The sequence below is a fragment of the Anabrus simplex genome, chromosome 2 (assembly GCF_040414725.1).
Source record: "Anabrus simplex isolate iqAnaSimp1 chromosome 2, ASM4041472v1, whole genome shotgun sequence".
NCBI lineage: Eukaryota > Metazoa > Arthropoda > Insecta > Orthoptera > Tettigoniidae > Anabrus > Anabrus simplex.
This window is the reverse complement of record NC_090266.1, coordinates 732,213,900-732,239,004: the sequence shown is the minus strand read 5'-3', so window position 1 is coordinate 732,239,004 and position 25,105 is coordinate 732,213,900. Positions and strand designations below refer to the sequence as shown.

At 41.4% G+C, this 25,105-nt stretch overlaps 1 protein-coding gene across 1 annotated transcript in view; it reads right to left on the bottom strand.

Annotated features, from left to right (window-relative positions):
* Positions 1-22,654: 22,654 nt before the first annotated feature.
* LOC136863667 (uncharacterized) overlaps positions 22,655-25,105 on the bottom strand; it is a 254,153-nt gene continuing 251,702 nt past the window's right edge. The window contains exon 6 of the mRNA XM_067140032.2: positions 22,655-25,093. Coding sequence (XP_066996133.2) covers positions 24,209-25,093 — 885 coding nt within the window. The 3' untranslated portion in view covers positions 22,655-24,208. The remainder of the gene's footprint in view (positions 25,094-25,105) is intronic.

The following is a 25,105-nucleotide window of genomic DNA, read 5'->3' as shown; positions in this document are numbered from 1 at the left end:
CTGAAGAATGGCGGTTGACGTGGTGTGCGGGGCTGCCACCGCTTGGCGGCGGATGCGCCGATCGTCGCGTGCTGACGTCACTCGGGCTGCGCCTGGACCCCTCGCACGTGCCACATGTCCCTGCGCCAACCATCTTCGCCACAGGCGCTGCACCGTGGACACATCCCTATGGGTATCGGCTGCGATTTGACGAAGCGACCAACCTGCCCTTCTCAGCCCGATCACCATACCCCTTGTAAAGTCGTCTGTCTGCTGGAACTGCCTCCGTTGACGGCGGCCTGGCATTCTTAGCTATACACGTGTCCTGTGGCACACGACAACACGTTCTACAATGACTGTCGGCTGAGAAATCACGGTACGAAGTGGGCCATTCGCCAACGCCGTGTCCCATTTATCGTTCGCTACGTGCGCAGCACAGCGGCGCATTTCACATCATGAGCATACCTCAGTGACGTCAGTCTACCCTGCAATTGGCATAAAGTTCTGACCACTCCTTCTTGGTGTTGCATTTGCTCTGTCAGTCAGTGTATATAAAATAAGAGTTTTGTCTGTACATTGCTCAGAATTAGAAAAAAAGAAGGTATTTCTGTATCGGTCATGTCCACAGTAACAAGGAAATGCACTTTTTTCTTTTCCGTAATTTCTGTCTGTCTGTCTGTCTGTCTATCTGCCTGCCTGTCTTTCTGTCTGTCTGTATGTACACGCATCACGAGAAAACGGCTGAAGAGAATTTCATGAAAATCGATATGTAAAGTCGGGTGATGAACCGCTACAAACTAGGCTGTAAATTATTTTAAGCACGCTGAGTGAAATGGTAGTTTAGGGGAAGGCCTAAAATGTAATTTTCAAATATTTATGTTTTTAGTGGTCGTATCTTAATTAAAATCAGTAGGCAAAGTCAGGGAACAAGTCTCTATAATCTAGACTGTAAATAATTGTATTGACGCTGAGAAAAACCGTAGTTTAGGGGAAGGCCTAAAATTTTAGTCTCAAATATTTATGTTATTAGCGATCCTATCTTAATGAAAATCGGTATACGATGTCGAGGAATAGTTCGCTATAATCTAGCCCATAAATAATTTTATTCACGCTGATTGAAATGGTAGTTTAGCCTACAATGTTATTCTCAAATATTTATGTTACTAATGGTCGTATCGATAAATACTACATAACTAAAGTTATATAGAATTAAATTTTCGATCATTTATCTCTTATACATTGTTACCGTCCCGGCTATGATCACAGAGATATTCATGAATTTGGATTTTTGTTACTAAGTCCATATCAGCGCCGAGTCACGAGAAAATAGGTAAACTGAACTTAATAAAAATCGGTATGTAAAGTCGGAGAATGAGGAACTACAGTCTACGCTAAAAATAATTTGATAAAACGCCCTAATATCCCAGACTCGAAAGAAAATTAAATGTGAAAGGCTACAATAAAGAACGTTCATAAAATTGATCAACAATAACATTTCATCGACCATTGTTTGTTGTGATGTGCTTTGTGTCTTCTGTTGACACTTATCTCCGATAGATAGGATTACTGCTGCATACAGAGTTTTTTAAAAATTTGCTTTACGTCGCACCGAAACAGATTGGTCTTATGGCGACGACAAGATAGGAAAGGGCTAGGACTGTGAAGGAAGCGATCTTGGCCTTAATTAAGGATCAGCCCCAACATTTTTCTGGTGTGAAAATGGGAAACCAAGGAATACCATCTTCAGGGCTGCCCACAGTGGGGTTCGAATCCACTATCTTCCGGATGCAAGCCCACAGCTGTGCGCCCCTAACCACACGGCCAAATCGCCCGGTCGTACTGAGTGTAACAGCCTACCTGAATATTTGCGGGAAGTAGCTGGGGAGTTAGATAACTTTCTTCTTTAGGATGCCATTCCTCCGGTTCATATTTATTTATTATTAAATAAATCTCTGGTTCATAAATTTTCTGATACTACTGGTACGTAACACATTGGTTCGTGATAGTATTCCAGCTATTCAATTCCTAATCTGAGGCTTGATTGGAATTATCAGTGTGCATATTTCACGGAGTAATGGCAGAGGAGTATTCACTGTTGTCTGCGGCCTGATCAATCCAGCTGTGGAACTTTGGACTGTTAGATCGGCACCGTACCACTGTTCGTTGAAAGTGAGAAAATGTTCAGTTTTTTATTCGATCGAGTATTTTATATGATAACATTGCATTTAGTCGCTATATTCCTACTGGCGTTTTTTTATGACGTATGTTGCCTGGCCGAGGCGGTAAAGGCGTACTCGGTTCGCCCGGAAGTACGTGGGTTCGAATCCCCGTCAGGAAGTCGTAAAATTTAAGAAACTACGTTTCCACTTCCGAAGGTGCACATGGTCCTGAAGTTCACTCAGCCTACATCAGAAATGAGTACCAGGTTAATTTCTGGGGAGTGGGGGCAAAGAAGGCCGGGCGTAGAGCTAACCACTCTACCCCACCAAGTGCCGAGGTTACGGATAGTGGAAGCCTTTACCTTCCACCCCTCCAAGGGCCTTCATTGCCTGTACGGAGATGACTCTCTCTCTCTCTGATGTTGACTTCAGTTAGGAAAACCACAAAGTCAGTCTTTCTGAGAATCCCGTAGCGAAGCACGGGTAAATCAGCCAGTTGAGTACAAAATACGATATGTACAGTATGTGTTTCTGTGAAGTAAGAGCGATATTACAGGGGCTGCCTGGCCGAGGTTCGCCCGGAAGGACGTGGGTTCGAATCCCCGTCAGGAAGTCGTAAAATTTAAGAAACGAGATTTCCACTTCCGGAGGTGCATATAGCCCTGAGGTTCACTCAGCCTACACCAGAAATGAGTACCAGGTTAATTCCTGGGGGCAAAGGCGGCCGGGCGTAGACTTAACCACTCTACCCCATCACGTGCCGAGGTTAACAATGGTGGAAGCCTTTACCTTCCATTCCTCCAAGGGCCTTCATGACCAAGCCTGGCACGGGGGCTGGGTGTCTGTTGTCTTCATCATCATTTCATCCTCATCAAGACGCGCAGGTCGCCTACGGGAGTCAAATCAAAAGACCTGCATCTGGCGAGCCGAACACGTCCTGGGATCTCCTGGCACTAACATGTCACCATTTAATTATCACAGACAAACGGGACAGACAAAAAATAAAGTAATATCGACATATATGTATGTTGGGTATTCAGCCCGAAGGCTGGTTTGATCCTCTACAGCTCCACCAACAGCTGTCATAAATAGCCTAGGCGTCACTGAAGAGGCGTACTAGGGAAATTAGGAGTGAGGTAGTTTCCCGTTGCTTTCCTCACCGAGCCAGCCGCTGCTATTACATATCAGTCTGCCAAGCCCACTGAAATGCATGCACCAACCGACCCTATGAGCGATATTTTCACACCATTCATAACAGGGACTGGCTGCATAAACAATGGTATTACTAGGATCACTCATACCTCAGTCACTTTCATATTGTCAAAGCCAAGGATGAGACTGAGACAGGTCAATGAAAGTAACAAATTTGATATAGCACATACCAGAAGACATAGTGCACTGTAAACACTACATCTCGCCAGCAAAGGCATAATATCGACATAAGGGTTAGTAAGTTCACCTATTATCTTGAATAGTGATGATGTGAGGCTAAGAAGGTAAATGAAAGTGAAAGTGAAATTGAAATTGAAATTGAAATTATTCTTTTTCAAACTTTAAATACGGGTTTCAAATGACGAATTAAAATTATTTATTGCCTTATTAATGTTTTATAAATGCATGCAGAAATATTTGATGAGTAATCAGGTCAATATAATTTTATATGCTTGCTAATGTTGACAATTTCACTTCAGTTTTATATGTTCCTTCAGTTATTTCCTTCAATGTAAACGGCAAAATCTATGAAATCCGGCAGTTGACGCATTGATGTTCCAACATTCAATTCTCCTTTTGAGAACATCACTTCCGTCGTAAAATGCTACAGAATGCTAAATTTTAACATTAATAATGCTGGAAAATGCTAACGCGAGTGTTTCGAGTGACGCATGAGTAGTGGTAATGTCAGGCTAAGAAGGTAAATGAGAGTGAAAGTGAATTCTTAGTTTTATCTACCATGTCTAACAATGGTGTTTTACATATTTTTGGTGCGATAATTAAAGTGGCAATGTTAGACTACACCAGCTCGACCAAATTGTTAGTATTAACACAGAATTTTATCGGGAGACTTTATTTCAGGTGATAATCAATCTTTAACACTATTGGTCCTTGCGATGGCTGGCCAGGCACTTCTGAATTACAGTAAATAAAATACTTCACCTACCTCAGTGACTTCTTGATGCTTCTTCGGGTTATCTCAATGCACGTTGATGGGTCTCCAAGTGACAACATGGGTCCTAAAGTTAGTAAACCAAAGAGGGCCTGTAGATGTTCTTGCTTCTTAATATAACTGAAAGTTCATGAAGTGCAGTACAAGACAGCAGTTGACCCAAACAAAGCCATGCATATAAGTAGGGGTAAGAACTCATCCCTGCTTTACTGTCTACGCTCTATGTCGGTCAGCGCCTGGGGTTATGGGATGGTGGGTTAAAAGCTCCTTCCCCATCTTGCGAGTGTTTGAGTTTTGTCTCGTCTGCTGACCTACTGTATGAGTTCTTGATGAAATGCTGTTAAGCATACTTCCTTTGTTAATTTCACGTTATGATGGCATGTGAAAATTATATATGATGTATCTCTAGTGTTACTGAAGATAATGACCTGAATTTTGGCAATGATTTGTTAAGACGGGTGCATGAAAACAATGAAAATGAATTTTATACATCAGAAACATGTACTTCTATTCTTTCCCGATTTCTACAGAAATAGTCAGTCGCATACCAATATAACTTATGTGAACTGCAAAGTATTTGCGTAATTCAGTGGAATGTATTGCTCTTGAAGCATTTTTTGCGTGCGAGTTTGACGTCAATTTGGCACTCATAAGTAAGTCAGTGGAATTTATTTAATATTTTCTGGGAAATACACTGAAAATTAGCTATTAGATGCTCAGGGTTCAGTACTTGTGAAAAATGTGAAGATTAATTTCCATTAAAAGTCAAGACTTCTTTAATTATACATTTGACTTGTAGGGTATTTAATTCTAAGAAGGTAACCGTTGAGAGAACGCATTGCAACTCATTCTGTAGTGTAATGAAATGAATTTATTTTTTCCGTAACGTGTGCGTGTGAGCTGGACGTCATGCTGGCACGCAAATCATAACCATCGATTAATTGCTGTGTTTGTACTATATAAACGCTCAACCTTGAGCGCAATTGAGTACAAAAGTCGTAAAAATTATGTGCATTAATGTGAATGATAGTACAGTATATAACCTGCACATGCCATCCAAGTAAATAGAGAAGAGAGCACTTGGTATTCCCTTTGACGTCAAGTTGTTGGTCTGCTGAATCGAAGAGATCGCTTCAGTTGTGCTTGCTAGCATACAAAGTATAAGCGTGCAGATACCATATTCTTCTTCGTTGTGATGTTGCTATTTGAACAGCGATGTTGAGGTGATACCAATAAATAACAAAGAACAGGGATTTTTTTTAGAAAACATATTTATTTTTACCTTAAGAGGACATACAATTTAGATCGTTACTGAGCACTATACTCTGAATGTACTTCAGTCACTCATCGTTGTAGTGGAACGCTTGTTATATGTTTTATCCTTCAGAGCACAGCTAATCTACAATATGAATAATCCAGGGTTCACGAGCTTTTAAAAAAAATCATGTACGAGGTGAGGGTAGTAGATTGCAGGACAGATGCTTCGAATATTCTGCCTCATAATCATATACAGTATTACTTTTCAAAATTAAATAAAAATATAATTACAAATGTGACAGAAATATCTGCGGTACTTTTAATTTGGGTCAAAACTACCGTACAGGACTAACTTTAAGAATTATTTGAACAGATATTACAAGAAAGCTTAAGAAGTATTTTTATGTAGGGTGATATTTTTCAGCAAATACAATTTTAATAGAAAAATAGGACCTAGAAGAAGTAGTTTAATGAAACCGAAGTATGGATGATGAATGATAGTGAGAAAGTAGCTCCCCTGACATCTGTGTTTTCCATTCCCCTGCGATTCCGTAAGGATGAACAGGAGGAAGAAGTTGGTTTCCGGCACCGGTGTACTACAGTGCTCCTCTTCCAGACATATAGTGAGAAACAGAATGTAAAAATTCCTGTAGCTGACCATTACCGACTATGCGCTACAGGACATTAGTCTGTACTAATTAAGGAGAGAAGTCGAATTTGTTCCCGACAGTGCTGACACAGCGCCCACTATAGTATCAGCTATTTATCGGTAAACATTTTGAACTGAAACAGTATGAGTATCGAATACGCAGGGCGAATCACGAAAACTTACACCCCAAAATATCTCTGATATGGAAGGTGCTACTTATGTGCTATTTTAACAGAAATGAAGTGTAACCAAGGGATCATAACTGTAGCCTATACACAGCTTTTAATAATTATTAGAATGTGTATTATTTTAGAAAGTTAAATTTTTAAAATGGAACAATGTTCATTGACATTAATAAACTGAAACTAGAGTACATGAAAATGTCAACTTTGTATTTCCTTCCTCCACGATTCTAGTACAAGTACTGTACTTTACGGCTTATACTAGCTTGATAATTGTAAATATGTATAGTTGCTCCATTCAACTGCTTAGCTACGAGCCTATGATGCTCTTATGATAGTTTTCTTTACAGTACACAGATTGAATTGCGACTTCTTGTAAGTTACTCTGTAATAGTTCAAGAAGTAGGGCGTGATGGAAGATGGTACGGTATTTTCCAATGCTGAAAAAGCTCAATTGTTAATGGTGTACGGAGAATGTAGGAAGAATGTTGTTTGTTCTTGTGCTCTGTACGCGGAACTATATCCCAATAGACATCATCAATCTCGACAATATTTGTGAACCTCTTCAAGAAATTACGTAAAACTAGAACTGAAACACGTAGAAAACGTAATAGTAAATACGAGTGGCTGGAGAAAAGGGTGAAGTTAATATTCTAGCTGCTCTTGCTGTAGATCTGGACGTTAGCGTCCGGCTCCATGAATAAATGGTTAGCGTGCTGGCCTTTGGTCACAGGGGACCCGGGTTCGATTCCCGTCAGGGTCGGGAATTTTATCCATAATTGGTTAATTTCGCTGGCACGGGGACTGGGTGTATGTGCCGTCTTCATAATTATTTCGTCCTCATCACGACACGCAGATCGCCTACGGGAGTCAACTCGAAAGACCTGCATCTGGCGAGCCGAAATTGTCCTCGGACACTCCCGGCAATAAAAGCCATACGCCATTTCATTTCATTTTGCACGTTAGTTCCCGTGCAGTCGCATGATGAAGTGGCATGAGTCAGGCAAGTGTACTACGCGTACAGCGTCATACGTTCCATCCGTATCATGTCTCTTTCCATCGGAACGATTCTGACAATCGTGTTAACTTTTGTACACGGGTATTAAGACAAGATTATCGTGCATCTTGTTTAGTAATGAAGCAACATTCACAAATAATGGTCAAGTAAACCTCCAAAACTTTCACTATTAGTCCGTAAACAATCCCAGTTGGCTTCGTCACGTGGAAGGTCAATTTCCATGGAGATTACATGTATGGTGTGGAATAGTGAGCCATCAGGTCATAGGCCTTTCTTCATACAAGGACCACTAGATTCTCCAACCTCCTAACAGATCAACTTCCAAAGACGTTAGAAAACGTTCCGCTGTAGACTAGGAGGAACATGTGGAATTATCAGCATGATGGCTGTCCAGCGAATAGTGGACTACGTACTACAGTCTTTCTTCATCGATTGTTTCAAATCGTTGGACTGGACGAAGGGGACCTATACCTTGGTCGGCCCGTTCACCAGATTTGAGCCCTTTAGAATTTTTCTCTGGGGAACGCTAAAAGACACAGTTTACAAGGACGTACTAAGTATATCAGATGATATGAAACGACGTATTAATGCTGCCTGCGCTGAAATTTCTGATGGAATGCTAGAACGTTTTGCATCTATCTTTACATGGTAGCCTGAAAACTTTTATTGAAGCTGGTGGTCGTAATTTTGAACACAACCTTTGAAGGCCAATTCTATTTCTTCTTTAGAATTCAAAGAATTTGTTTATTCACTTTTTATAGGTTAGTACTGACACATGGAGCCGACATCTGCCAGTATTTATAATATTCAAACTACGATAGCTCGTAAACTACTTTTACTAGATTGCTGAAAAACACACTATTGACATTCTTTTTTTCTCTAGCAGTATTTTGTTAATGTCAACAGGCAATGTTCTACTTGAAAAAATGTGACTTTCTAAAATAAATTGGCAGCCTAATAATTATTAACATGGGTGTATGAAGAGCCTACGTGGCTCAGGCGGCAGCGCGCCGGCCTCTCACCGCTGGGTTCCGTGGTTCAAATCCCGGTCACTCCATGGGAGATTTGTGCTGGACAAGGCGGAAGCGGGACAAGTTTTCTCCGGGTACTCCGTTTTTCCTGTCATCTTTCATTCCAGCGACACTCTCCAATACCATTTCATTTCATCTGTCAGTCATTAATCATTGCCCCAGAGGAGTGCAACAGGCATACTTCCTATCCTCACCGCTAGATGGGGCCTTTATTCTTTTCATTACTGACCCGGTCGAATGAATGTGGATTTTCATCTGTGTATGAGCTACAGTTATGAGCCCTTGATTAACTTTCTTTACTGAGAAAACAGCGCGTCAATAGCCCCTTCTGTTTCAGAAATATTTGCGGTGCAAATTTTAGGTGATTCACCCTGTATAACTTAGTGTATGTGTGTGACTGATAGTGAGGGAGATGTGTATGAGTGAGAGGGCGTCCATCCAAATAGCAGCGTTGTGATTGTGAGGCACGTTCAGAGTCCCTTAGCGTAGATGTAGGTGAGAGTTCCCTAACAACTCGTCTTGTCGTGGTTTCTTTCACTGTGGCGATACGGGCGCTATTCACTTCATTATCTGAAACGGTACGCAAGGGAATTCGCCTAATTTTTGTCATAATACAGAGATTCCTTGTTACTCAATCTGACAGTTGCAGCACTAAACTGTCAACTGGGGAGGCTTTTTGCGATTTTCACCTTAGGCTTGGGAGCAGGGTTTCTGCTCTCTTTTCTTGGCCTTTGGCTGTGTAATCGGTCGATTCTTTTGTTTGTGTTTAAGGATGGGGTAGAGGAGGTAGGAGTTGGCTTATTTGTCTCTCCCTTGCACCCGGGTTGAGAGGTGTGTGCCTTCGGAGCCGGGTCGGATTTCAATACAGTCCTCATCCTAGACTCAGACATTATGTGTATGTTTTTTTTGCTAGGGGCTTTACGTCGCACCGACACAGATAGGTCTTATGGCGACGATGGGATAGGAAAGGCCTAGGAGTTGGAAGGAAGCGGCCGTGGCCTTAATTGAGGTACAGCCCCAGCATTTGCCTGGTGTGAAAATGGGAAACCACGGAAAACCATCTTCAGGGCTGCCGATAGTGGGATTCGAACCTACTATCTCCCGGATGCAAGCTCACAGCCGCGCGCCTCTACGCAAACGGCCAACTCGCCCGGTATGTGTATGTTTAGATCTCATTGCCCCGGAGACCTGGGTATCTTAGTTTTCTGTTGATTAGGGTTTGTTTGCTGTGTTTTGCCTATTTGTGTGAATTTGGGGGTCTGTCTGAATTTCGGCTGTGAGGATGTTTTGAGCATCTCAGTGTTAGTGTGGGCGAGCTGGTGTTTGGCAGGCATGTTGTCTCTTTGAGAATTATTGTTGTGAGTTGAAATGGCTTGTTTAGTTACGGGATAGTGTCATCCTTTGGTAGTAAGTTCGGGTGAACTGGAGTACTTGGAACGAACCTAGGGCTTTAATCATTGGGTATATTAACTTATTCGTGCACGGGTTATCATAGTGAGATGGTTGTGGGACTCTTCCATGATGGCGATGGTATCTTTAATAGGTGTGGACGGCTAGTCAGTACTCTCGGAGGAAAGTGCCGGAGGAATAATCGTAAGGAAGTCGCAGTACGGAAAAGCAGGTTTGCCATTGACGTATGTTACACACAGGGCAGTCGAAATGGTCGGAAATTACTGTTCTTTCACTGGCTGGCAGTAGAGAATCGGGCCGAAGTTGTTGAGTGGGAGGGGGAGAGGTGAGCAGAGGAGTAACTGGTTCTTGGGCTGAAGGCTGAGGATTCCGTCTGAAACGGGTAATCGGCTGCTATGGACAGCTTCAGCAAGTTGGGAAAATTTGGCTAGCCAGATATATCTCGTAAAAATGTGTGTATCTGTCGAGGGGGGTGGTGGGGAAATTGTTAGTGTGTGTTTTTGGCTAAGTTATTACAGGGTGAGTTTTTCAAGGGGTTGGTGTCACAGGCAAGTCACGAACTCTGGACTCCATATCGCCCTGACTAATATTGTGCGACGATGACATGGCAGGGCGATCTCGGTTGATATTGCAGATGGAGTACCTCTGCTGGAGAGTAGGCGTCTAGCGACCTCTTGCGTCTGATCTGCTAAGCTTTTTCTAGAATGCGGAGAAAGGAGAAATTTGGAATGTGCGTTTTACCAACGCAGAACATAGTTTTCAGCTGTTATCAATGAATGAATGAATGAATGAATGAATCAATCAATCAATCGATCAATAAATCAATCAATCAATCAATCAATCAATCAATCAATCAATCATTGATCTGCATTTAAGGCTGTCACCCACGTGGCAGATTCCCTATCACTTGTGTATCTAGTCCTTTCTTAAATGATTTCTAAGAACTTTGAAATTTATCGACCATTTTCTTTGACAAATTATTCCAGTCTTCATGACAACCATCCTATTATAGCTGCAATATCTTCATCTTAAAAACCTATCCCCTTTTCTATCTGCTTGGTTTAATAGCAATCATTAAGGAGATACGGATAATAGGTTGACGAGTTAGGAGGGAGTGGATTTCTCGACAGTTGTAGACTGAGTCAAAGGAATGAAGCGATTTGAGACGAACTCTACCTGGAAACAGTATGACTCCGTAAGGAAATGGACCGAAAGAGGCGTAATTTTATGACCGTTGGAACATAAAAGAACTCTTCAGGAGAGAGAAATGCCTAAACATTTAATTTAAAAAAATCTACAACAACTGGTATAAATCTTGAATTGTATTTAAAAGGCAATATAACACATTTCTAAACTTTTGTGTTAAGTTTCCCTCAAAGAAGTTTATGTATCACTACATATGAAGTAATTCTGAAATCTGTCTCGCCATCTAGTATCCTCGCCTTGCATATGTATGTACTGGCCTCAACAGAACTAAACAAATGGACGATAATTAGAAAGTAAGTACAGCATATACCACTGTCATTATCTTCATTGCATAGTAATGTTTAACTTCTGAAGTGTTTTTTGATATTTTTTACGTCGCACCGACACAGGTAGGTCTCATAGCGACGATACTTCTTAGGTTTACCACTCACCAGAATCTAATAAGTATTTTCCATAACTCTTGCCGGTTCCTACAAATGTTCACAGTTGCCTTCCGAAGAACGTATTACATACATTCGAATACACCTGCATGAAAGGAATGAACGAAAGCAAGATTTCTATATCGGGATTTGACAGAGTACAACGTTTAAAGGAAATTAGCATTACATAAAACGACCTTCAGTGTGCCATTTCCACTACAATACGAATCTGTTGGTTGTGTCATTCTCCAGAGACGGATTGGTTATAGGGAACCCGCGAAAGCAGATAGCGGTGCTGAGCCAGAAAAAGCTATTGCAACATGACTGATATTACGTGTAAAACCCATACACTCGGGTTGTGCTCTGAATGTCGTTGCTCTCAATCACCCATACCTCAGCAGTTACCATACTGTAACATACATCATTGAGACAGACTACAGTGGAAGCTTCATTTTGCTTTGAGCTGAACAATCCATGGGACAGATGCAAAATTATTGCATCTAGAAAGCAATAGCAACAGGTGGAGGTACGATATGCTTATACTACCACAGTCAATATGTTGGTTGATGGACGCCTAGAGTGTAGGTAGCAGTGCAATAAATCTTACACTTACACTGTTCAAATTGCCTTTAAAATAGTCGCCGTTGGCCGCTAAACAAGTCCGCATACAACATTGTTGAATGATATTGGCAGGAAGATTCTGTACGGCTGCTCTTTTGGCAGTGATGTTCTCCTCGGCGGAATGAAATATACGCCCACGTAACTTTGCTTTCAAGAGAAAGGTGTGATATCAGGTATGAAGGGTGTTAGGAAACTTGACCTGTTGCTTAGCCAGTTCCTCTTGGACAAGCAAAGAGTGATGTGCGTGGGCCTTGCTGTGTATCAACAGACAGTTCTTCCTACGCCACAACTCAAGACACTTATGGCAACCTGATTCGCACAGACGGCGAAGTATCTACCTGTAGCTGTTCTTTAAAGCTGCTACTTGTGGGATGAACATATGCATAATTCTCAATGTGTCAATAAACGATGTTGACTCGTCTTGTCGTGGTTTCTTCCACCCTGGCGATACGGGCTATTTCGACTTCATTTTCTGAAACATTTCGCAAGCGAATTTGCCTAAATTTTGGCATAACACGAAGAGTCCCTGTTGCTCAAGCCGCGACATTCTCACGTTCCTCCGCTCGCATTCAACTTCCTACAGACCGTAGTTCTATTTAAGCTGAGCGCACATTGCATCCATATTCGTACGAAGTTACATCGTACGAACACGCGCGAATATATACGAGCTAGTAATGCTATGCGGGATCGCACACTGCACACGAGTTAGTCGTGCGTATACGCGCGTTTAGATATGACGTCCGATCACGTTCCCAACTTGCTGGGATATTACCGGATCTTTACGTACAGATTCCACGCAATGTGGATGTTTAAAATGTCTATAACGTTAATATATGAACGAAAATGCTTGTGGGATCAAAGTGATTGTAAATATCACTTGCGTGATTACCAGCACAATTCATGGAAGGAAATCTCTGAAGAAATGGATATACCTGCTAAGTAGTAATTGCATTATTCATTTACAGTTGAAGTGATCCACATTTCTGTACGAATACACACAAACAAACGTTTACAAGTTAGGTTCTTCATTATTTCGAGGGCTCGAATTTCCGTGGTACAGGCTATTTAGGTTAAACTGAACACGTTCCTAGCTGTTGTTAACATTATGATACGGTTGTCATTCGTCATATATATATATATACAGTATATACTTCATTTTAATATGTCATATTTAATCAAACTGGTAGAGAAGGCTGAGTTTCCGTGGTTCAGAGCAGCGCATCGGCCTCTCACCGCTGGATACCATGGTTCAAGTCCGGCTCCATGACTAAATGGTTAGCGTGCTGGCCTTTGGTCACAGGGGTCCCGGGTTCAATTCCCGGCAGGGTCGGGAATTTTAACCATCATTGGTTAATTTCGCTGGCACGGGGACTGGGTGTTTGTGTCGGCTTCATCATCATTTCATAATCACCACGCGCAAGTCGCCTACGGGAGTCAAATCAAAAGACCTCCATCTGGCGAGCCGAAATTCTCCTCGGACACTCCCAGTACTAAAAGCCATACGACATTTCATTTCATTTCACCATGGTTCAAATCCCGATCACTCAATGTGAAATTTGTGCTGGACAAAGCGGAGGTGGGAAAGGTTTTTGTCAGGTTACTCCGGTTTTCCCTGTCATATTTCATTCCAGCAACACTCTCCAATATCATTTCATAGCATTTATCAGTCATTCATAAATCACTTTGGGAGTGGCGACCCCATTGTATTTATAGCCTATATATTTCATTCTTTACATCTCTGACTCGGTCAAAAACTGGAAAACAGGTTGTAGGTTTTCATTCATTTTCGGCAGAGAAGGCTATCTATGGTCGTATTGTAGGTCTAATTGCCTTCTTCGTTGTCGAAGTATTATTCGCAAGCTTTGAAAGGATAATGCGAAGCGATTTTTTTCGAGTCAGTACTACGATGTAGTCTTCTGCGTCTCAGAAGAGAATTCTCCAACAGAAGTAGGTCATTGATGTTGACAGTGGGAGACAAAGTCGAATAGTGAACGATCACATAGGACGAGCTCGCAACCAATGTTCGCGTTCATACGTACGACTACGTTCGTAAGTAACCGTACGAAACAAGTACGGATCCAATGTGCACTCAGCCTTACACTGTGTGCACGTAAATGCCTCTTGCTTGCACGAACGAAGAACTGTCTCGGCATCATCCCGTCAATCCATGAAGTTAATGACTGCACTACGCAAGTTACTTGGAAGCAGGAGGACAAGTCTGAGGAACTCTCTGAACACTCGTACACTCCCTGTCTCTCGCATCTCTCTACCACTTCTTGACCTCTCCTGCCAACAACCTACTGGATTTGAATAGCCCGTGTTGAGAATTCATTGAGTAAATATTAAGTCCATGGCTAGAACCTGGTCAGTCCTTGTACTTTCCTACCCCAATGTTGCCGAAAACCAACGTATTAATGTAAGGTTAGACAAAGAAAAGAAAAGAAAAGAAAAGAAAAGAAAAGAAAAGAAAAGAAAAGTAAAGTAAAGAAAATAAATGGCCAGTCCAAGAAAACGTAGCACCGAGGATTTGTAAGATATTCCGAGTGACATAAAGAAACCTTGTCTTTCAGCATAAGGGCACATTTGAATCACATTCGTGCATATTGTTATCACAAAGGAAACTACCTTTTGTGCAAACATCTTTTATAACTTAGAAATATAAAATACACGCACTTCTATTTATCTTATTCTTCCTCTTCGCCTTCTTCCCAATTTTTTGGGGTCGGCATCATGTGTGTGTATTTGGCCAGGTTTTACTGCCAGATGCCGTTCCTGACGCCAACCCTACGCGGAGAGATGTATTTACTACTGCGTGTTTCCGTGATTGTTAGTAGAGTGGTGCGTTGGATGTACGAAGAGATATGTATTAAGATGGACACAAACATTCACTTCCCGAGGTAGGGGAATTTACAATATACAGTCAAAAATCCCGGCCGAGGGAAATCGAACCCGAAGCTGAACCGAGGAGTAGGACATCAACGAACTCTTGTTTGTAATGTAGGGTAATTAACGGAGTTATATTCACCATCCTCATAGACGCGCTGGTCGCCCATACGGCGTCAACTCCAAAGACCTGCACCAGGCCTCTTCGGAGGCGATTGAAAGCAATCGTGAAATGCTATAATTTCTTCCTTGTTACTACTGAGCAATACTCGCCGCATCACTTGCCTATTGCTCGTACGGATGATGTACAAAGAGAATACTCGTCCAGCGCCGTAACTACTGGATGTCTTCAACTTCAGTACTACAATGGCATGTTGCAGCCTGTCATAGAAATTCCGTTAAATACGCTTATTTGTGAAATTACACGGTTACCAGTCTCAGAAGACAATGCTGTTGGTACAAACGAGGTTAAATATGGACTGTTACATGTGATGCGCATTACAGATTATAACTTTTAAGAGAAGCTCTTCTCAGACGTAAACAAGTTAAGGATAATGGACATTTCCGTGGAAAAGGCAAAAATTACTTCAGGAGGATGTGAAAAAAAAACCGTATCAGTAGGTGTAGCCTCCGCAGTAGCTGAGCGCGAAATCCAACATCCATACTTAAGCCCCTTTTACACTAGATCCCGGACGCCGAGCCTCTGTGTGACGCGGCGGATGTCGTGAAAGTCATATTTGGGTATTAAAGCAAAAGCCTCGTTGACCGCTTCAGACTAGGCTTCCTGTGACTCGGGCCACGTACCCTAGTAGCAATATGTGCCACTCACCGGCTATCCCCCTCTTTGTGACTCGTCACGGAATCTCGCACAAGGAAGTTAGTCTGGGTGTTCACATTAGTCATTCGGACCCTCAGTACAAAACGTATTTTGGAAGTTGAGGTGTTAATAGATGTCCGAGATAGTTATAAACCTTTTGCGGGTGTTTAAGGAATTTCGAAAACATTTTCTTAAAGGCGCCTGTTTGAAGATCATGAACTACATTTGTTTAAAGGCTCCTGTTTGACGAACCTGAACTACATTTGTTTAAAGGCTCCTGTTTGACGATCCTGAACTACATTTATTTAAAGGCCCCTGTTTGAAGATCCTGAACTACATTTGTTTAAAGGCTCCTGTTTCACGATCCTGAACTACATTTATTTAAAGGCGCCTGTTTCACGATCCTGAACTACATTTATTTAAAGGCCCCTGTTTGAAGATCCTGAACTACATTTGTTTAAAGGCTCCTGTTTCACGATCCTGAACTACATTTGTTTAAAGGCTCCTGTTTCACGATCCTGAACTACATTTGTTTAAAGGCTCCTGTTTGAAGATCCTGAACTACATTTGTTTAAAGGCTCCTGTTTGACGATCCTGAACTACATTTGTTTAAAGGCTCCTGTTTCACGATCCTGAACTACATTTGTTTAAAGGCTCCTGTTTGAAGATCCTGAACTACATTTGTTTAAAGGTTCCTGTTTGACGATCCTGAACTACATTTGTTTAAAGGCTCCTGTTTGACGATCCTGAATTACCGGGTGAACCCATACTCTCCTGTTTATTTTTTATCTCTGCAAGAAGTGAAGTAAGTAGCAACATCGCGCTTACTCTCTCACGTTCCATCGTTGTACTAAGAGAAAAAGTTATGTCCTCTCAAACTCCGTTCCCCCTTTGAGAGTAATCAGAATCGAATTCCAAGTTGTTCCAAAGATATAATTGTCGTTATATGTTTTAGATGTAGTATTTACCACAAATTTATCCAACTGAGGGACTTCATTAAAATCGAAACTTAAATTGGATTAATTTTTGGTAAATACTACATTAAAACATATCATAATGGGTAAATTGAACAAAATCTCTGCTACAACCATTAAACACAGAATTGTCATGTTTGAAAAATAAACGACCGAGCTCGATAGCTGCAGTCGCTTAAGTGCGGCCAGTATGCAGTAATCCGGAGATAGTGGGTTCGAGCCCCACTGTCGGCAGCCCTGAAGATGGTTTTCCGTGGTTTCCCATTTTCACACCAGGCAAATGCCGGGGCTGTTCCTTAATTAAGGCCACGGCCGCTTCCTTCCAATTCCTAGGCCTTTCCTATCCTATCGTCGCCGTAAGACGTATCTGTGTCGGTGCGACGTAAGGCAAATAGCATCCATCCATCCTTGAAAAATAAACGGAAGTCGCTAGCTAAGGTGCCTTTCTATTTCACACTGAGATAAGAGCGAGTCACCGAGATATCCTGCTACCAGTCACAATGAGACTCGGCTTCCATAATCTAGTGTGTTCTCTTACATCGGGATCACTAGTGTGACACTTGAGGATTGTTCGGACATAATAGAATTGTAATTGTATGAGAGGAGACTCAATGATGTCACCACACGCTTACATGATGTTAGAACATGAGGGAGTAGCACAAAATGGTTGTAATTCAATAAGCATTGAATTCACGGTGAAATTGAAAGTACGGATCGTTAAAAAATTATAGCTAGGACTCAGGATTCTATGAAATGACATATTTTGTCCTGGTCTCTTTTTATGAACTTATAAGTTATATTAAACACATTTCTAGCTTTGCTGATCATCTGCATGTATATTTACCCAATATAATTTTATAAAAGCATATTTTTGTCATATTGTAATTATTTTCGCCGTTCTCCAAATGTTATTCACATGTTTTGTGCCAATAATGCCAAGCGATTTTAGTTTGCGTTTGGTTATTTTGGATTTCCTTCCATTAAAAATATGTACGGTTCAGTGAAGTTTGAAGGTAACGCGAAGATTTCGCGAGCAGTGACTTGACAAAATATAAAGGAAAAATGTTAAGAGTGTGACCAGTTTACTGTTGGTCTGTTGATTGCATATAACAAGTGTTTTATGCAATTTTTGGACAACATTGTATTCTTTTCTGCCATAGTTCCAAGATTTTAAGTAATATTTCAGTACATATTTAGGGCTTAAGTGGATACGTGTTTCCACAGTAATTGTGCGTAGAAATCCGAGTCTTTATTTATAACACACTCAGTAAACTATTCGGGCTTTTGATCATGGTATCCAGGACTATCATGTGAAACTGACACATTCTTTTCTTAGCCTGGGTTCCAGAGGTATCGTTCAACATCAAGCCACTAGCGTGCGCCACGCCGTGCGAGCTGTACGAAGACTTCACGTTCTACCTGATAAGAAAAATCAGAGTAAGTCACGGGGTACTATCACTCTTAAGCTCCACTGTGGCTTTCACTGCCACATCCCGCATTAAAATCTTGACTGTTCTCGGTATTTGTCCTCAGAACCTTGAGCACAGCGGGCGTGTTATAACCAACTACTTTACAGCAGTTGCGCACGTGGAAAAGGGGAGGCAGTATAGTTATTTTGAGGGATCTCTGACTCCTCGGTCGTTGTTTTCCTGCATTACCTGTAATTTTCGTCCTACATCAAAGGATAAGCTTCATTTGAATAGAAACAGCTATATGTTTCTGGCGATGCCAATACAAATTTATGATACGATTTTCTATCGCGTTCGAGAATAATTTCAATTTTCTTTTGTTATGTGTTTTACGCTGTGCTAACCCATATGGGTTTTCGGCGACGGCGTAGTGGGAAAGGGAAGTACAAAAAACCATGGCACAACAGCCCCGAAGGGCTTTGGCCTACCAAGCGGCCGCTGCTCAGCCCGAAGGCCTGCAGATTACGAGGTGTCGTGTGGTCAGCACGACGAATCCTCACGGCCGTTTTCCTTGGCTCTCTAGACCAGGGCCGCCATCTCACCGTCAGATTGCTCCTCAACTGTAATCACGTAGGCTGAGTGGATTTAATAATAATGTTATTTGTTTTACGTCCCACTAACTACTCTTTTACGGTTTTCGGAGACGCCGAGGTGCCGGAATTTAGTCCCGCAGGAGTTCTTTTACGTGCCAGTAAATCTACCGACACGAGGCTGACGTATTTGAGCACCTTCAAATACCACCGGACTGAGCCAGGATCGAATCTGCCAAGTTGGGGTCAGAAGGCCAGCGCCTTAACCGTCTGAGCCACTCAGCCCGGCTGAGTGGATTTAGAACCAGCCCTCAGATCCAGGTTAATATACCTGACCTGGCCGGGAATCGAACCCGGGGCCTCTGGTTAAGAGGCAGGCACGCTACCCCCTACACCGCGGGGCTGGTACAAACCAAACCCCATGGCACAACGGGAAAGGGAAGTAGCGCTTTTGCTTCGTGTGACTTCAGGGCTGATCGAGCGAGTTCGCCATGCGGTAGGGTCACGAAGTTGTGAGGTTGCATTCGGGAGATGGTTGGTTCGAATCCCACTACCGGAAGCCCTGGAGATGGTTTACCGTGGTTTCCCATTTTCAGAACATCACGCTACTTGTCTGAATTGTCAGCCAGCCTAGTGCTCCTCGGTTCAGACCACCGGCCCTGACGGCGATTTTAACCTTAAATGGTTAATTCCATTCGCCCGGGGATTGGGTGTTAGTACTGTCCCCAACATCCCTGCAACTCACACACCACACACAATATTATCTTCCGCTACAATAACACGCAGTATCCAGGATAGAAATAGCCACACTAAATGATTATTGTTTTCGCACCAGGCTGTACTTAACTAGGCGAAGGCTACCTTCCCAGTCCTAGCCCTTTCCCATCCTTGCGTCGCCGAGAACCTTCGATGTGTGAGTGCGACGTTAAACCACCAGCAAAAACTTCAAGGTTGTTGACAGTGAGGTTCGAACCTACCATCTCCCACGACCCATCCTGAGCAGCTAACACTCTCGGTGTTCATTGGTTAACTCGTTCGTAAGTACCGTACTCTACATCCATGACAAACAACACACCGAAAGAATGAAAATATCAATGACATTATTTAAAAGATAATTCTAGAAATACCAAATAGAAGGTTTAAAAATTACGGGGAAAAAAATCCAAGAACAGATTCATCACATGCAGGAAAGAAAAATACATCATATCAACATGGACCCGGAAATGTTTAATTTCTGAATTAACAGTTTGTCCAGTAGGAACTTAGTGACTGGTATACGTCCATTGGCTGGAAGCGTACTTGAGACACTGATGTGCTCTGATGTATATCTGTCTTGGCTGAACTGAACGACGCTACTTCAGCCCTCAGGAAGTGAATTGTGAAGCTTGTCAGATAATACGAACTCCGTGAGGAATGTCGCATCTTGTTCACAAGTCGATCAAATCTGTACATATACATTCGGTAAATATTTTAGAATGTTGGATTTAAAGAATGGCAACAAAATGTATAATAATTCCATAAAATAACCACATACACCGAGATCATACTTGAAGGTCAGGTAACTCAGAAACTAGACACTTCCAGGCCCAAGTTGATTTAACGTATTTTTTTATTTTCTACGTATAAGCAGCCTTTGCTGGTGGGACCTAGTGTTTACAGTGCACTATGTCTTCAGGTATAGGCTAGAGCACTTTTGTTACTTTCATTGACCTGTCTCAGTCTTATCCTTGACTTTGGCAATATGAAAGTGACTGAGGTATGAGCGATGCTAGTAATGCCATTCCTTATGCAGCCACTCCCTGCTATGAATGGCGCGAAAATGTTGGTGCATGCATTTCAGTGGGCTTGCCAGACTGATATGTAATAGCAACTTCTGGCTCAATGTGGAAAGCAACGGGAAACTACCTCACTCCTCATTTCCCTAGTACTCCTCTTTAATGATGCCTACGCCATCTATGACAGCTGATGGCAGATCTGTTGAGGATCCAACCTGCCTTAGGGCTGAGGACTGAACATACATACAAGCAATACACTCTTGAAATTTTGTCCTGTATTTTGTTAGATCCTGTTTATTTATGCTGACAGTGAGGAATTACAGATATATATATTTCATAACTGCTTTGGAGAGGACGCTAAATTGCCCAAGCGTTAATGTAAAATTATAAAAGTATTGAAAAATCAAGACATGTATGTAGCATAGAAACGTCTTCCTGCATCTCCCTTCGTTCGGCACGTATTAAAGTCTCAAATTTGTTGTATACTATATAAATGACAGTGAATACCATTTTCCTTAATTAATAAAATGATTTGTGTAACAATTCTGTAAGCTTTGTTAAATTATCAACAGTGTTGAGTGACACTGTAATGTGAGAAAATGTTGTCAACCATACAGTTGTATTTCAACCTCGTTGCAGTACTTTAGTACGCCAAATTGCTGGTAGTCTTCTATTTGTTGTATTATGTATCACATCCCGATATACAAATAATGATTTTCAGAATGTTGTGGGAATATCTACACTATTAAATCTTGCTTTCCTTCATTTCGATTTTACAGTCATTTAGTATTTACTTCATTAAGAATCGTCCCATTACTTTCTCTAAAAGCAGTGGAATGGATTTGAATTTGATGAGCTCCTAGGCTGTAAAAAAGAGTCTACATTTGTATCTATGAACGTACTCCATATCAGATTGTATGTGGAATTCGTTACATCGCTAGTATTAGTGTAGAGATGTTATCAAATATAACATGTTGAGTTTATATTAGAAGCATACGAACAAAGCTCACATATATTTCGATTCTATATAATCATAGTATAAGACTCACCGGTCAACGCATCACAATTATTATGGTGTTGTGAAGGTTATGTAATTTGGAACAGATAAAGTGATCCAAGGATATTTCAGGTACATGTTATCTTAACAATGAATAAAGTATACAAATGGTTAAATAATTGTACTAATACGTTAGAACCACCAGACATTCATACGAGAACTTGCTTGTTGAAGTCCACCAATGTTAATGAAAAAAGAAGAAGAAGAGTCAAGTTAAGTTGGACGTTTACGACATCTGTCTGGAAGGAAACCGACGTTAGCCAGCCACAAGTTTTGTATTTGAATAACCAACAATGGAACTGTGAAAGCCAAAAATGCGAGGACGAATAAAATGAAAAGTTTAAATAAAAATTCGAAATGTCGCGCCAGTTGGCAGTACTGTTCCAAATGCTTTAAAGAATATCTTATAAAGGCAGTGCCGTGCAGGCAAGAAGATACCATCGAAGTACCATTGTGACAATGACCACCCCTCTTCAGACAGGTATGAAAGAACAGCGGTCTGTTATTCGGTTTTTGAATAGTGAGGATGTGAAGCCTATTGAAATTCATTGACGAATAACGATTCAGTATATCGATGCTTGTTTGTCACAGAATTAACATAAAAAGCACGGCCCCATACTGCCCATGCTACATTTGCGACCATCTATGATCTGCATTTTGAGCGCCTTCCACATCCACCATATTCACCAGACCTAGGTAGTGATTAGCACATATCTGGGCTACTCGAGGAGGTAATGGGAGAAGAAACGTTCCGTTCGGATGAAGATGAATGAAGGCGGTGCAGTGCCTGCATAGATAACCAAAGGATTTTTTCTAGAGGTGTCCATGCACTTTGTAAACGCTGGAAGACTTGCACTGAACTTAATAGAGACTACGTAGAAAAATGAGACAGTTATGTTCCATTTTCGCAAAATAAAATAAAATGAAAACATTAGATTTTCATTTGAATCGCCCTCGCATTTTTGAGGTCTAAGGATGTTTTTTAGTACACAATTGTTGAACTGTTATGATTACTTTTGTTCACGTACAACTGTGACAGTAATATTTATGCTTAAACATTTCACCAAATTCCTCACATAATCTCCATAATGATCATTGGTAATAATATCGTTAGGCCTCATCACAAGATCTTACTTTCTTACGTGAAGATTATGAACAATGTTAGGTGCTCTGAGGCGTTTATAACAAACATTTCTCAGTCCTAAGTTAAAGGCTTAACACACACACTGCAAGAAATACCACCTTTCGTCACGAAAACTTTCCAGACATCTGTAGTACAGTGAGTTGGTCACATACAGCATGAGCATTCAATAATGAGCGATTGAGGTGTTAGGGACAGTCGCTAGGTTTTCCTTCTTAATGCGATATCTGAATGCTAACGTCACATGTTTCTTTAAACATGTGTCAATTCCGTCTGTCATGCTACTAACAACATTAAAGCACTCAATTGTAACTATTTGAATGTCCGAAAGGTGTGAGAAGGAGAGGTTAAGTCTGTTTAGACCTTGCTCTCAACGTTCATTACTCTTATTTTGCTCCTCTCAGTATTTGGAGATGGGTTTGATTATGTAAATAATAAGAGGTACTTGTTTGATATACTAGGCTATTTTTATATTGAAGTCTTCATCTGTCAATTGTATGTTCTGAAATTATCCAAATTTATATGTATATATATGTATATCAATATATTTTTAAATTACACAAGGAAACAAGCTTCAACTTATAATTATGAGCTCTGAAAATTGTCATAATATTTTAGAAAAATGTTTGTTAATTAGGTTGACTATCCCATACAACAAGGCATCTCATAAACTGATTGGTCCGCAGGTGTTCACATGGAGACAAGTCGACTATGTTCGAGATGTCTTCAGGCTTAAAAAAGAATAGAAAATTGAACGTAAAGGTTCCCTCAAAGGTTGTATGCTACCGCATTGTGATAGAATGTGCAGTACTTACAGTTATTAGCCATTTGGAAAAGAGGGTAAGTGTTAGGAAATACATATTTACCAACATCGACAGAGCATATATACAAATTCAGTCTCTTAGATGACCTTTCAGAAAACCTTGGGAGATAAACAGATTACGATGTAATGAGGCAACTTACAACGTATTTCACATTTTATAATGTTCATTTTACGCTGCAAGTATCACCTAATATGTCTCACCACATCAACACACAGATGTGATATATTTGATAGTGTTACGCCAAATGAATTCTCCAGATTCATTACCTGTAGGCATGGTCTTGAAATGTAAATAAATAGGCCTTTTATCTAGTCAGTAACCAGTGGAAAGTAGAGTTGAAAATTACCTTCTCAATGGTTACTGTTACCTTCGTGTGAATACCAGTTTTCTTGGCGTTTCTTCCTGCTGAATAGATCCAGAGATAGACCAGCTACCCCTACGTTCACTGCTTCCGAGCATAATCCTTACATCATCCATTACCCACTTTGAAACATATTCAGGGATATCCTTAAACGACCTGCATTCAGGAATCCAGAATGCTCTTACATATATTTTATACCCAATCTAATACTTTTCCACGTATACCTCAGGAGTAGTTCGATGATTCTCTTTTGTAGAAACCATTACTTTTTAAATTAATGCGCTAGTCTTCATCTGCAACCCGTATAATTGGAACTGGTGCTGACTGGGGATCATCGAAGGTATATCTTAATTCAAGTGAACGAGGCAAAGAATATTCTTCATCGATACTACTGTGGTGTTCGGAGAAACTTCTAGCTGGTTCAGGATATGGATATGAAGGGTAGTGTGAATGGCGGGAGTGATGCCGACGGTAGCCGCTCCCTCCCAGCCTTTGTCTCGCATGTACCTCTGTTTGGCCAGGGTCGTAGCGACTGAATTCCCTAAAGAGTGCGTCTGATTTCTCATCTACACTGTAATCCCTAGAATAACTGTGAATGGAAGAATAGCGGTGATGGTACTCTACGTCCGGGTAGATCAGTGGCATTGCACCTCTACCACTAACAAACTCGCGTCGTTTCTTAGACGCTGTACGATCACAACTTTTGCGCCTTTCTTCCACCACAGGACTGTCAGTAGCTGGTGGTGACTGCATTTCTTCAACGCCTTCGTCATGGTCACGTTCATTACTACTCCCTAATGCAATGCAGCGATGCTGACTGTCTTTATTCGTGCTCTTGGCCGGTAAGTCCGCGTCGCAAGTTCCACTATCACCTAGCGACACCAATTTGAGTCCATTTCTCTTCATCCTCGATATCCCTACTTCCTGGCTATCTTCTACATAAAGTTCACGACTGTTAGAAATTGGTGGGTAAGGGCTTGTAGTCAAGCCATCGATGTCTGTACTTTCTCCCAGAGTTAGTTGCTGACTGCTGAATCTTGATGCAGAGCCAGGGGGATTCTCTAAGCTTTTGTAGCCACTGTCAGCACGAAGTTGTTGCAGTCTGTGGCCTTGTCCCTCACCTGGACTAGTGGTCAGTTCTCCTCTGGCTTCCGAAGTGCCTGAAATCTAAACGGAAGA